At 46.2% G+C, this 14,657-nt stretch overlaps 1 protein-coding gene across 1 annotated transcript in view; it reads right to left on the bottom strand.

Annotated features, from left to right (window-relative positions):
* Positions 1–268: 268 nt before the first annotated feature.
* Positions 269–14,657, bottom strand: part of DCLK2 (doublecortin like kinase 2) — a gene marked incomplete at its 5' end in the record, with an annotated part of 150,975 nt that continues 136,586 nt past the window's right edge. The window contains 4 exons of the mRNA XM_077770593.1: positions 269–3,520; positions 8,786–8,902; positions 10,073–10,153; positions 10,786–10,882. Coding sequence (XP_077626719.1) covers positions 3,293–3,520; positions 8,786–8,902; positions 10,073–10,153; positions 10,786–10,882 — 523 coding nt within the window. The remainder of the gene's footprint in view (positions 3,521–8,785; positions 8,903–10,072; positions 10,154–10,785; positions 10,883–14,657) is intronic.

Genomic DNA, 14,657 nt, shown 5'->3' with positions numbered 1-14,657 from the left:
CAAAGACCAAGCTTTGTCTGGGCTTCCTCTCCAGCGGCACAATCCAGTGTGGCTGGTGGGGCCACATGGTCTATGAAACACTCAAGTGGTGCCAGATCCAAGCCAAGATGTTCTGTACCTGTCAACACACACTAGATTTCAAATATTTAAAAAAAAAAAAAAATGTATCTCAAAGATTGTCTTTTGTTTACATTATGGGTTACATGTTGAAATAATACCATAGATACACTGGACTAAATAAAATATACTACAAAATTGACTTCACCCATTCCTCTTTAATGTGGCACCAGAAAATGTTAAATGAGGCAGCTTACACTGCGTTTCCAGGGGGTGGCACACTGTTCCAGAAGTCTTTCCCCACCACCATCGGTAGTCCGCACCCTTTCTCTTTCCATACAGTCTGTTCTGAACAGTCCTCACTACTTTCAAATTCACATTTCACAGTTGTATCCATGAAAGTATCCTGGGAAGTTTTACCAAATGTTTTTAATCCATATATTCCATATATTTCCACAACGCAGCAACCTTTTTGAAGAGAGACACACACACACACGGTGACCCCTGGGCAGTTGCTGAGCCCAGCAGGCACCCCATGATGGCTACAGGTCACCACTTCCCTTTTTCTACCCCTTCAAAGGTCAGTTCCTTTAGACACAGATCCCCCGCTGGAGTAAGGGAATGAACATCAAACAAGTACATGCCACTCTCACTGTGCAGGAGCAGAGGAACCTAGCAATTACATCTCTGCATTTAATTTGGATTCTGAGAACAGACGAAGAGCTCAAAAAATGTTTTCTAAACACACGGGGAAATGAACGGTTTGCTTGTTGTGTCAAAGGCTTTATTTAGGCTTATTACTTAGATGACCATTCACATCTAGGCCTTGATTTGCCCCCATGGGACAGGGTTCCTCCAAAGGGCACAGCTTCAGAGATGGAAAAGCCTAAAACTGCATGGTGACTCTGTCTCCCACCCATTCTGTGACTTGCATTACGCCTCCTAACTGCTTGGTTTGCTCCTTCACAGCCACACATCACGGCTCCAGGTGTGTGTGGGATTCGTGTAACTACAGAAGAGCCACTAGGCTGTGCTGCCCCACCTGCTCATGCTACTTCCTGTCTCCAGACCATCCTCCCCCACCATATCCCAGCCATCCGAGGGTGGCATAGAGGATGGGGGCACGTGCTGGACAGAAGATGGTCCTTTACCTTAGCACCAGTGACCAGCACTGCCCTGGCAAATACTTTCTTAAGTCGTCAGCAAATGCCTTTTTACCTCAGTTCCAGGGAGGGACTCCAGTTTCAGGCTCTGATCGCTGCCAGAGGCCATGCTCCATCACTATTTCCATGTTCTCTTTCCTTTACATTAGCTCTTCCCTTTCATTAACAAAAATATTTCCACTGGAAGCCATGACAAAGCCTGCTCCTTAACTCATCCGTGAGGCCAGAGACAAGCAGAACGCTCTAGACCTGTATATCACAGCTTTTCTGAAACCTCCCTCCTACTGGAGCCTATACCTGCTGCAGCTGTGGGCCCAGGAGGAAAAATCTGCATTCTGTAACCAGCCTCTGGATTGAATCACCGGTCAGCACCAGCCCAGGGGGAAATCATCGCATGGCTGGAGCCAGTCGGATGGTCTCATTCCTTCAGCACTGTGAATTAAGGGATCCAGAGCTGAAGCAGACGATCTCAAGGCCTGGAGTTGGACAGCCTTGAGAAGCTGGGGACAGAGCAGCACCAGGCTATGCCAGAGCTACAGGCAAGCAGGAGTTACAAGAGACCAGAACCAAGAGCCAAAATGCACCCACAGCAGAACAGACAGGAGACACTACCCTGCTCCCTATTTCCTGTGAAGCCTGACCCTCCTGCCATAAGATTCCTCTGCGGTACAGTAATAGCCCCTATTTATTCCTGAGCTTTTGCTGCAGGTGTGTGCACCTGTTAGCAAATACACTTTGACCGAGATGTATTTTCATGTGCTCTCCCCAAGTATCCCTCTCCCTCCCCACTCCTCACCCAAGACTTCATAAAAAGACATGGAACCTAGACCAAGGAAGTGTGCTTTGATCCCACCTCCTTTGCCAAACACCACCACACAATCCTTTGCCCACCCCCATCACTTTTTTCTCAAGAAGGGTTTATTGCAGGTTGGGTACACTTGTAAGAGGCAAAAGTCTAACAATGAGAATTAACTACAGGGCCCCCCAGTTTAGAAGATGAGCAGGTAAAACAAATACATTGATTATGTACAATTATTAAAAAGGGAAGGGTAGTGGGGGAAAAAAGGAAAAACTGCCAGCAGCCTTCCACAAGGGTAATAAGAGAGGATGTTTGTGGAGCACCTTCCTGCCCCGGTCCTGACGGTGCCTCGGGCTATGTTTCCTCAGTTGTTTCCAGCCAGCTCCAGATGACAAGCAGATGATGAAAGAGACTGCGTGGCTACTCAGATGCCTCGTTTTCCCTGCTCTGCTAGAAGCTGGCTTGCTGAGAAGAAACCGCTCGGCCTGGGTGATGCCGCATGCGCCAAGCCTTCCATGAAAAAGCCCGAAGGACAGCTCCATTAATGTTTCCTAATACAGATGTGGGAAGAGTTGGGGGAGAACACGCACTGTCTAGGGAAGAAAGTGACATTCCCCTGTGGTCTGTATACAAATAAATATCCAGTGTTGTCTTAGGTAAGCCCAGGGCCCCAGGCTAACAGTGGGCTGCTTCCTTGGGCACCTGGAACCACTTTTCGAAGTATGAATTAGTGTCTGATGACCACACTGTCCTCCTGGGCACTCACTTCCTCCATCAGAAAGCCAGTCCTCCAAACCCCCTCAGCAGAGGAAGGTGCTATGGCACCTCTCATGGGACACCCACAAAGGGACAAATGCAGTTCTAAGTTGTTTGTAAGAAAAAAAAGGAACGCTCCGAGTTTACTTAAATAGGGAGAGAGCTTCATTCATCCAATGTGTTTCTATAAAAATGCGTTAAATCCCAGACAAAAGTTGCACATTCTCCTGGTGACATTGCAAAATATCCACTGAACTGAAAACAATTTAAAACAAGCCACTCCGATTATCTGTCACCGCAGCTAACACTGCATAGGACACCTCCAGGAACTGGAGGGCAGAGCCCAGATTATGAAAAGAAGCAAATCCCTGGCACTGAGCTCCTGGCAGCCCTCGGAGGTGCCAGCAAACTTCCCAACAGCAGTCAGCAGAGAAAGGCTCTTCAGTGAGAGGACCGCACAGCCCGACAGAAGAGGGGCTTTCCAGCAGTGGCGGGCTCCAGCCTGTCCGCCCAGGGATCAGTCACGGTGGCGGCGCCAGGTCCCTGCCCGCTCGCAGCTTTCGGCAGCAGGAGGACAAGGGGGTGAGGGACATTCTGGAGGGGCGGGGGCCAGGGCTGCCGGTGCGGACACGGGGGGCTCCTCGGCTGAGGGAGGGACTGGAGAGGTCGGCTCCATCCCGGGTCGGCTGCTGTCCTGACAGTGCTTGCTGCAGAAAATCTGTCCCTCCTTATCTAGAGCCGTGTTCTGAGGAGAAACCAGTGGAGAAACAACACGTTAGCCCAGCCCGGGCCTGGGTCATAGCAACACGACAGGAGCGCACAAGAGCATGCACAGGGCTCAGAAACAGAAGAGGAGAAATAACATCAAGCTTCTCTTCCAATGGAAGCCTAAGAGAAAAGCAATGGCTGAGTGCACCCCACCCCCAACCCCCGGGCAGTCCGCCACACTTGGCCCCTGCTCCTTTCTCAGTCTCAGTTGGTCCTGGATGGCAGCCTGAGGCAATTCTTTTCTGGCTCTGAGCTTGCCTGAGTTCTGAGTGCTTCTTCCCATGCCCAGATCTTGAGCCCCTAAGAATCCTGGACAATGGGTAAACCCTACAAGAACACTAGGGCTTTGACAGCTTTTCTAAGGCAAGCTCTTCATCACAGGTTGAAAAGTTACTCACATGTCATATAAATAAGTAATCTCCTTACAACCCAAGTGGCTGCATAATCTACAAAAGTCTTGCAATCCAATCGTGTGCCATTACTCCTTTTTACATCCTCCATGATCACCTGACCTCTTCTTGTCTTTCTGGACAGTTTTATCTTGTTATACCCCAAGTTTGTTGCTGTTGTCTTTTTTAAGTAAGCTCCATGCCCAACATGGGACTCGAACTCATGATCCTGAGATCAAGAGTTGCATGCTTTCCCAAAGGAGCCAGCCAGATCCTTTACCCTCAACGTTTTTAATCTGGTCAGCTCTTCAAGGAGCACAGAGATGGCCACAAACATGAAAAACCACCCTGCTTTTCTGACCTTACACTGGGAGGTTAAAGGTTAAGAGCTAGTCTTCTTTTCTCCTCTTCTGACTCAGTTTGAACTTTCCTTGCTTGCCCAGTGAGACCCAGCCAGCCATCATCTCACTGGGTTTCCAAATGTGCTTTCAGTTCTCAGGTACCTGTAGCTGAAAGGCTAAACGATCAGGAGGTGTTTTGTCATCTAACTACCCCGGGGGGAAATGCAGTGTTTCAGTATTTCTTTTAAAAAAAGGTCTGGAGAAGATCTAAAAACACAACACTTTCTAAGACTGTGTGGCTGGCTGCAGGGCGCTTGGTGTCAGCTGTAAAATAGGGTTCTCCACAGACCCTTCCAAACCCAGCTGAACAGTCAGCAATTTCCGAGGACAATTTCAGTTTCCTGAGGAGCAGGTAACTGTGGAAAAGCCTCCTCAGAGCTTAGCATCTCTCTTTAACAAGCTTCCAAGCTCCTAGTATGAGAAGAGGCCATGCCACGCCTTGGTAAAACACTGAAAATGGAAGGAGACAGCATTGACTCGGTTCTACCACAGAACTCCTCCTGGGTAGAAGAGAACAGTAACTCCCCAGTTATTTCTCCTCTTCTCTTCCTGTCAGGAGACCATGTGTTTGTGCAGCGGAACAAAGCATTGCGGTGCGGTTAGTACATACCATTGCCTTGGACCTAGTCAGAGGGAAGCAATGCAGGCGGCGGGAGAGGCAGGAGAAAGCAGGGACAGAAACTAGACTTACTTTAAACAGAAGCAACACGACTGAAACAGTTTTGTCTATCTTAAATTAAGCCCAAATCATTCCCAATTTTCCCCCTGAAAGAAACATCATTCCCTCTGAGCAGGGAAAGCCCTCCGTGTGAATTTATCCTTCCTCAAGCTGGCTACAAGGTGCAGCAAATGAGGGTTTCTGGTAATTCCCTTTCCTGCCACAAGATGGCCTTGTCTCATCCCTGAGGCTGGGATGCGACCCCCCCACCCCCAGATAAACAAGGAGCCTACCCTGCAGAGGCACTGTCCTTTACCTATACCAACTGACAAGTCAAAGAAAATGCAAGTGCTTTTCAGAACCACAGGCCTGTCTTAAACCAAAACCTCATCCAGTATAAATCTCTTCTCTCAAAGGCTCCACACCTGTCTTACTGATAAAAATGCATCTTTGGACATGTAGCTGGAGAAAGAGAACAAAAGCCTTCACAGAGTTACTTGTCCTATGCTGTTGTTCACAAAAAGTTGCTTTTTCACCAAGTGAAAAATAGCACTGAGCAGGAGAGCTGCTGGCGGCGTCCTGCTAGGCGCTGGCCAGCTCTTGATCTGGGATGACAGGCAGTGGGGCAAGCTGTAAAGCTTCAAAGTAAAGTTTTCCAAGAGTACGCTTTGCTGGCTGAGAAGGATGTCAGTAGGTACAGGAGACCCGCACCGATAAGAAGCTAAGAGCTGGACGCTGGTGTCAGAAAGTCTGAGACAAGCATGCAGATTTAAGACGGGCTGCGAATTAGAAGTTGCTCTGATTAAACACAGCATGTTGAATACCAGAATTCTGCTTCAGGATCCCCCATAGTCTCAACGGGGTTAAGAGTGAAACTCTGAAGTGTCTCTCAAACTGTCAAATCAAACTGTCAAATAAAATGCAGACAATAGCATCAACTTTACTGTTTTTCGCTGTTATTTACATTCCTATCCTATAATTTTCTCACAGGAGCCTCAGGCACCGACTTGGGGGTGGGGGGCTAAGGCAGAAGGAATGCCAGGAGCGACAACAGACAGTAAGGTTCTGTCTGTGGGTCACACGACAGTTATCTGACAATTCGACCTGAGAACACCAGTATACTATTTCCACTACGATTTGTATCTGCAGGAAAGGAGGTTAGCCTCGCATACTCTACTTATGAGAACGTATGAAGACCAGAAAGAGTCATTTGTGGTTACTCTTAACGTAAAAACCACTTAAAACTGTTCCCAAGGGCAGGACACACAGACACGTAGTAGCGGTGATGAGGATGACGACACAGAAGCACCGCCAGCTGCCCCCACACAACCATGCCGCAGGCCAGGTCCTCAGCTGGGTGAGGATTAGCATGGCATCCCCATGGAGGCCTTCTTGCCACTGCTTTTGGGAACAAGCCCAAAATTCACAGGCCAGCTTTTTGGCCACTGAGAATTGGTACCTCCAGAGACAAGCTTTACTGATTTCTCCTGTAGGTACTGAATATGGTAATGCCACTCAGCAGCTCCTCAGACCTAACAACCTGCAGAGTTGTGTAGGGAACATGAGGTTAGACGGAACCCTGCCAACATGCTCAAAATCAACTGAACACACACGTAAACACACACTTGTACAACCACCACTGAGATTACAAATATAATAAAGGTTGTTCATTCACACAACCATTCAGTTAAAGCTCAGGGGCTTGAAATCTGACTACTGATCTCCTTCACCAGCAAATGGGAAACTATCATTTATAAGCCAGAAGATACAGCTTCTGTCTGAGAGTCTCTAAATGTCATTATCCAAACAGAGCCTACACTGGGCCATAAGGCAAAGGGCTGGATTATTCTAGAACTTCAGTGGGCCACAGGCCTTGGGCCATGATTCCTGTGTGGGCACTGAGTCCACAGGTGATCCAGGCAATGATGGTATAACTCTCCTAAGCCCTGGGCACAGTCCTGTAAAGGTCCTTCTTCTAGGAGACTCTGAAGCTTAATTAACCTATTAAATTTTGATTCTAAAAAAACATTCTTAAGCTTTTTCATTAAGTGTCAAGTGGGCCAATTTTTAAGGTTTTATTTAAATTTCACAGAAGCCACATTATGGTGTCCACGCGGCCAGTCTGTAACTTGCCATCCGTCCCATCCATCGGTGCCTGCTCTTATAAGTGAATCACTTGGAAATGTTTTCATGCTGTTGAGTCAATCAAAATGGTTCTTTTCAAAGTGTTTAAGCTGTAATTCTGTGACAACTCTGACTTTCTCGGGCTTTCAGCAGAACGCTGCTAAAATGCTAGGAAAACCACAGCTCAAGAGGCCTTCTCATTACTTTGGCACAAAGCACCCCAATGTCCTGCAACATGTCAAAAGACCGAGTCTGCAAGCTCAGNGGGGGGGGGGGGGAGTAAAGGAGTTACGAGGAAATACAGAGGGCTTCCAAGTAAATGCAGCCTCCCCAGGGGGAGGAAGGGGAATGACAGAACATTAGTGGGGCCAAGGTGGTGGATACCCAACAAAACATACTACAGTGTTCTGTATTCTTGACATTGAGGGTCGGGGTGGGGAGCAGGGAAGGGGTTCCCTCCAGACTCTATCTGGACCTGTAATCTTCTTGAGTAAAGGTGCCTAGACTACAATGTGCCACAGAGTAAGCAACCCCTTTCCTTCCACTCGGGTAGGAAACAAGTCGAACCTTCCCAGAGTGTGAGATGCTTTTCCCGAGATAAGAAAGCTAGAAATGTGGAGACAGCCCTTCACTGGCCATCGGGTTCCCAAGGGGCTGCGAGGGGTGGCCAAGCCTCTACCATCTCAGGCACCTGTCCCCTTAGAAAGTCTGATTCCGAAGCTACCCCAGGTGACTCTCTGGCCCTGGAGAAGGCAACCCCTCACCTCTCCCAGATCCTGAGAGTAGTGTGGGCAGAACAGAGGTCATGGCCCCTGGTGTTGGTGTCATAACAGGAGGGGACATGCTCCCCACCTGGCTTCAGGCCCGACTTCCACAGGGACTCAGGCCTGGACAGCTGGTATTAAGTGAGCTAAATGCACTTCTGGTTCACTTGTATTCTTTCTGCCTTTATTTTCTCTTTTGCTAAATTTACCTTAATGTTTCTTCCCTTACTTTAATGCCACTGTTGATTTGTTGTGTTTATGCATTTAGATAAACTGCCTTAAAAGTATTTTGAAAGAAGGAAGGTCTAAAAATATATGGGGATCATTGTTACTGACTTCTCATAAAATCTAACCCTGAAAAAAATGAATATATATATTTTTACATTGTTCTGTACTTTTAAAAGCCACAAAACACTGATTTTTTTAAAGGAATTTGTTTAATGCTAGCAGTTTCTTATCCCAGGTCTCAAAGAATAATTCATACCTCACATAGTGTGTTTGTGAAGCCTTGAACAGGCAGGGAGTTCCTTCCTTAGGCTGTAAATCCCAGCCGGGCCTGAGAGGCCCTCTCCAGATGAGAGACAAAGACGAGAGCAGAAGCAGCTGCCAGGGACGGCACCGAGCCCGAGAGAAGGATCCAGCGGCTCCTCGGCGCTGGGGCCCATCAGGCTGGCCTTGCTGGTACCTGAACAGCCCCCTACCCTAGGACTCGAGGCCTAGAAGTCGGCCAGATGGGTACACGCCACGTGCCAAGCCAATCTTGAAAAGCAAAGAGGAACATGGAAGGTACCAACTTCCACGGGAGGGAACCTCGGCTATTCACTTTTAAAGATTCAGTGTCGGCTGAGCAGTCAGGCTGGACACTGCAGCTTTCCAAAGGCAGAGGAGAGAGTGCCTTCCACTTACCATGATAACCGAGACCCCGGTGGTGGTGCTGTTCTGTTTGGGGAGCGCATTATTAAAGTGCTGTTTGAGTTTACCTGTTACTTCAGCTTGCATATTATTCTCCTGGGAGGCATCATCCTACAGGAAAGAAAAGAAGCAAATATAATGATTTTGGATTCTCAGGTTTACTGTTGTCTTTTCCTGAATAGTCACTTTCACCCCCACCATCTCTTCCTAATAGGACCACAAGCTCAGGGGAACAATTACTGTTTGTTGTTTAGCAGTCCTCTGTCCTCAGAAAGGCCCCAGGCCATTCCCTTTGCCCCTTAAGCCTCAATCAGGCCACGTAGAGAGCACTGGTCTCTGAGAACTGGAAAGAAGGCAATCTTCAGGCTTCTGAGACTCTCCGCCCCACCCCCAACCCCCACAAGGCACAAATCCTACAGAATTTAGTACAGGTCCCTCCCACGGCAGCACCAAAATTAATAAAGAGTTTATTATTTTCATCAAGAATTCACTTAGTTGTTAGTCTTTATCGCTCATAAAGAAATGAGGCATCTCAGCTACTCGGTCCAAGCCCCAAGTCACTTGGCAGGATCCAGAGAGGCTGAACCCTCATGTTAGGATGTGTGGGCCCCCACAGAGATAGTGGAGGGGCACAAGGAGCCACCCCTCACCCACAAGCTGGCAAAAGCCGGTGGTTAAGTACATTAGCCTCACTCTCACGGAGCCTTCGGGAATAAGGTAAATGCAAACTCTTCCACCAGCACCATTTAACGGATCACATTTACCCTAAACCCAGAAGTACCACCAAACCCAGAAGAACTCTGGTCAACATCACACACTCTCCCCCAGGCTCCAGGAGGCACTATGTCTCAGCCTCATTATCATCAGCAGGAGAACTCCTGTGACCATGTGCCATAAAGACAGAGGGATCAGCGTCTGAAACATGCTCACCTCTGGGCAAATCCTGAAAACTCTCAGACCCCCTAAGTACAGAAAGCAAAAGCTGAAAGGATCCTGAGTGCATCCAACCAACTCTTTCATTTTGTAGATGAGGAAAGTGAGGGCCAGAAAGGGACAGTGACTTGCCCAGGTCACTCACAAAGCAGGATCAAATACTCCGAGATCCTCATGCCAACTGCCTTCTCCCAGAAAGCTATCTTCACACTCATGAAAGAAAACAGACATTTCATCTGCCAGGGAACATGGATGCAGAGCTCTGCATGTGCAAAAGCTGCGGTGAGGAAGCAGGTTGTTGGTCACGGAACTTACAGGTGTTCCTTCCCCGAGAATGTGGGTACTTACTGACACCCAGGGGTGGCTCAGGATTTCTCCCGCGGTACACCGAGCTTCAACGTTTACCTGAAGCATTTGACTGATTAATTCCTGGAATGAAATAAAGAAGACCATAGAGGAGGCGAAGTGGGAGAATTCCAGCATAAACACAGAGATCTGAGCTTGCACTAAGTACTTCAAAGAACTAGCCAACACAGCTGCTCAGCCATTTCAACTTAGAAGCTATTATCACCTACATATCTACTGCCTACTAGGCAATCACACAGACACAGCTGCCTTAAGGCAGCCCCAGTGTGAGAGAAGAGAAGCTCTCTCCTGGGTCTACATTAAACCAAGATGTTCTCTCCTAAGAGTTCTGGTTATTATCATCATTCCACAGTGTAAAAACTGCAGTATTGTTCCTTTTGGCAAGTCAGTATGTCTCATTCCCACATTCTGATGGGTGTCCAACACACATTTCATAAATAAATGAAAGAAAGAATGTTTAGGGTTTAGAGGAACGCAGGAGGGTGGCAGGGGCAAATTGGGAAGACAGCCAGTCCAACTTTCAGAGCGTGTCTATAAGTTTCAGAGACTGTGCTGTGGGATTAACTTAAAGAAGTATCACACATTAAAAGTCAAGCCAGACCCAGAGCTTGATACCAAGAGCTGCAACAGCCCCACACAGCAAATGAGAGCCCCGTGACAGAACATAACCCACGGAAGCAAACCCAGATGGGTACCTTTGCTGAGTCTGTGATGTTATCCCAGTAGGGGGCTGGAAACTCTAGCTTCCCAGCCAAGATCTGGTCAAAGAGATCTTCCTGGAGATTGTTCTCACTAAGTCAGTGACAAAGAAATAGAAGAAAAATCAAAGTTAGCATATAGTTTTTCAACAAAATGCTCACAGGAAGAATGGGGTGAGGAGTCCAGTCTCTTTGGCTTGGGCGTTTCTTATGTCAATTGTATTTGTTATCACACATTTTTTCCTTTTCGTTGATGGGCTAAAGAACATTTCCATATGCATGGGTATCAGAGAAAGAGAGGACACAATGCTTAAGAAGCTTGGGAAGATGCAGTAATTCTGAAGAGGGATGGTGGTGATGGCTGTACAATACTGTGAATATACTTCATGCCATTAAAACTGTACATTTAGGGGCACCTGGGTGGCTCAGTCAGTTAAGCTTCCAACTTTGGCTCAGGTCATGATCTCAAAGTTCGTGAGTTCGAGCCCTGAATTTGGCCCTGCACTGGTAGCTTAGAGCCTGGAGCCTGCTTAAGATTCTGTGTATCTCTCTCTCTCTCTCTCTGCCCCTCCCCCCACTTACACTCTGTTTCTCTCTCTCAAAAATACGTAAATGTTAAAAAAACGTACATTTAATAATGGTTAAAATGGCAAATTTTATGTTGTATATATTCTGCCAAAGAAACAAAAGACTCAAAAAATATGGAATCCACAAATAATGTAAATCCTCATTTCAGAAAAAAACAATCTCAGCATCTGCCCTCACTTAATAACTCATAGCGATCAGAATGGAAAAGTAACAAACCTGAGTCAGCTCTCCTTGCCCTCCTCTTTCTACTTTCTTAATAAAAGAGCCAAGAGCAGTGAAATAGCCAAGATATGAAAAAGTCATTGAATCCAGAATCTGGATAAAATATTCATGACATAATTAGCTCCCCATTGGAACTTGACTTTCACTTAAGCTCAATCTGAAAAAAAAAAAAAAAAAAAAAAAGGAGCCCATCCAAGAACAGCGACTAAAACCTCACAGACGGAGGTGAACGGATGTTGCTGCTGCCCCTGGGTGGGCATCCTTCCTCAGCCTGTACCTAACTGTGCTACCCTCAGAGGTGCTCCTTCACACACAGCTGGTGCTGAGTAAGTTCATGATGCCTGGACTTTTGAGGGAAGGTACAGAGAAACGTAACAACACTGGTGGGAAACATTCAGGAAGCTGGATGTCCCCATCTTCTGGGAAACAGAGCCACAGCCACAGAGCCCCACCCACCCCTTACTTGGTAGGTGCATCAATGGTCTGAGTGAGAACAAAATGATTAGCCGTCTAGGCCATTCATTACAGAGCCCTACTGGAAAATTCAGGATAGACTATTGGAGTCAAGATCAAAATCCAGGAGTGGAAGTTCAGTCTCTGTCGGAGAGTGTGCACCATTTATTGGAGTTCCCAACAGGGAACTGCAGCCTACCGCACAGATTCTCACATGGGACCCTACCCAGCCTTCTGGACATAAGCCTAGTCATGCTAACTGCCCTCTCAGAGTTAGCAAGGGTGGTGTCCACACAAACAGGTCATTTGGGGCAGTGCCTAGGGACAAATTCTGGGGCTGCGTGATGATTACACCTTTAATGAAAAAGAAGACTGGCAAACCTCGTTTTATTTCTGCTTCCCTTTATTGTACTTTGCAGGTAAGTGTTTTGTTTTTTGTTTTGTTGTTGTTGTTGTTGTTGTTTTACAAGGTGAAGATTTGTGGCAACACTGCAGGGAGCAAGTCCACTGGTACCATTTTCCAACAGCATCAGCTCACTTTGTGTCTCTATGTTACATTTTGGTAATTCTCTCAATATTTCAAACTGTTTCATTATTAATCTATGTTATGGTGATCTGTGATACTTGATTACAGTTCACTAAAGCTCAAATTATGGTTAGCACTTTTTAGCAAAAATGTATTTTTATTTTACTATTATTATTATTTTCAAGTAAGCATCATGTCCAGCCTAGGGCTTGAACTTACAACCCTGAGATCAAGGGTTATATGCTCCACCAACTAAGCCAGCCAGGAAACTCTATTTTTTTTAATAAAGCATTTCCTAATTAAGGTATGCACATTGTTTTTTTTAGGCATAAGGCTGCTGCACACTAAAAAGACTAGAGTGTGAACATAACCTTTATATGTACTGGGAAACCAAAAATTTCAATGAACTCGCTTTTACAATGTGATTTGCTTTATTGTGGTGGTCTGGAACCACTTTCACAACATGTCCAAGGTATGCCTGCAGAGTCTGTGGGCTTTTATGAATATCCAGGACATCTCACCAAGCCCAGGTGAGTCGACATCTGCCAGTTCATGAAGTCTGGGTCAAGAGGCACATCGAGTGAGTAGCAAAAGTCATGCCAGACAACCAGAAAAGGCGAGAGATCCCCACTGTCCTCCTGGAAAGTGCTTTTCTATGAGCCTGCACAAACTATTTCTTTTTAGGTGTCTGATGGAGTTTTTTTTCCACTGCTATTCCCCTACTGACTGAACTCAGCTCAACTCACCAGGAGAAAATGTTAGAAAAAGATGTTAAACATCATGCATTTCCAGAACCGTTGCTTTTAGCCATCTCTATTAGTAGTCTCCCCTTTTTTCCTGGAATAGCAAATAGCTTATATTTTGTTAACATACAGGACTTTTATTTTGTTCATAAACAGCTAAAGAGTTGGAAGTATAACTGCAGCAAGTTATTTAGGTTCTTGGCAAAATAGTCTGAGTCAACAAACAGAAGCTTAGGGGATCTAGGCAATTAGAAGTCACCTAAAGGACCAATGCTGTGAACTTCCAGCACTTGGAACATTTCAAGCTGCCCCTCAGCAGAAGAACAGAAAGCTAATTTATCCCAAGTAGTCACGTAGTAAAAGTCAGTCTGATTAAATCTGCACTGGACATATTTTCACACTTATACTCTATAATCGGGCTGAGACAGGTCAGGGCATGAAACAATATAGCTGATGGATCAAGGTGCTGTAAGTTTAAAAATGTACACTGAGAAAAACCTTGAAAACAACAGGAGAGTTTGAGCACAATTGAGTACATTCCCTCTTTTCAATGCCAAGTTGTTAAATCAAATTATCATGCAAATATTACTTTTTGTCAGTGGCCCCAAGAACAGACTTGCTTAGGCAATAACTAATCTTGTGATTGTAGGACTGGCTTCTGAATATAACATATAAGTCAACAGCTTTTGGAAGGTAGTTTTACTGCTTTTAATTAGCCAGACTTACCTCCAGTTCCCACAAAAACGCTGCCGTGCACTGAGCAACAAGTCACAATAGATACATACTGTTCAATCTGAGTCTCAGTCTCGCTTTTGGTTAAAAGCAAAAAGCAAAATCAAATAAAAAACCCGCAGACTGCACTGGCATGTGGAAACACTAGAGGGAGTTGTGAGCACACAATCCTCTAAACTGATCCCTGGTAACCCTTTTCCAACCGATCTCAACTTGGGTTAACCAAGGAGAACTCTACTATAATGGGCCCGTGATCACCTGCCAACAAAACTACCCCCTTCACTTGACTCGTTCCCCAAAGAGGTCCCCACTAAACCCAGCCAGAACAAAATGGCCACAAATTATTCCACTCCATGTACATACCTGCTTAATCTCTGCTCACATTTACTCTAGGCTTAGCTATTTGACTTCATTTGGTCAGTGGGACATCAATTAGCAAATGCGAGTCAAGTGGATACTAGGAAAGTGGTTGAACAAAGAAACTTACGCTCCCTTAGGTGCTTTTGGAGATCCTGTACCCACAGTCATGTGAAACCAAGACCAGCCCTCTGGCTGAATGCTGAAAGGCACTTGACCAAGTCTTATCTGTTGCTCCAGCTGACCCA

This window comes from Crocuta crocuta, unplaced genomic scaffold, assembly GCF_008692635.1.
Source record: "Crocuta crocuta isolate KB4526 unplaced genomic scaffold, BGI_CrCroc_1.0 scaffold345, whole genome shotgun sequence".
NCBI classification, from domain to species: domain Eukaryota; kingdom Metazoa; phylum Chordata; class Mammalia; order Carnivora; family Hyaenidae; genus Crocuta; species Crocuta crocuta.
The sequence above is the reverse complement of the archived record's forward strand: the minus strand, read 5'-3'. Positions and strand labels throughout refer to the sequence as shown.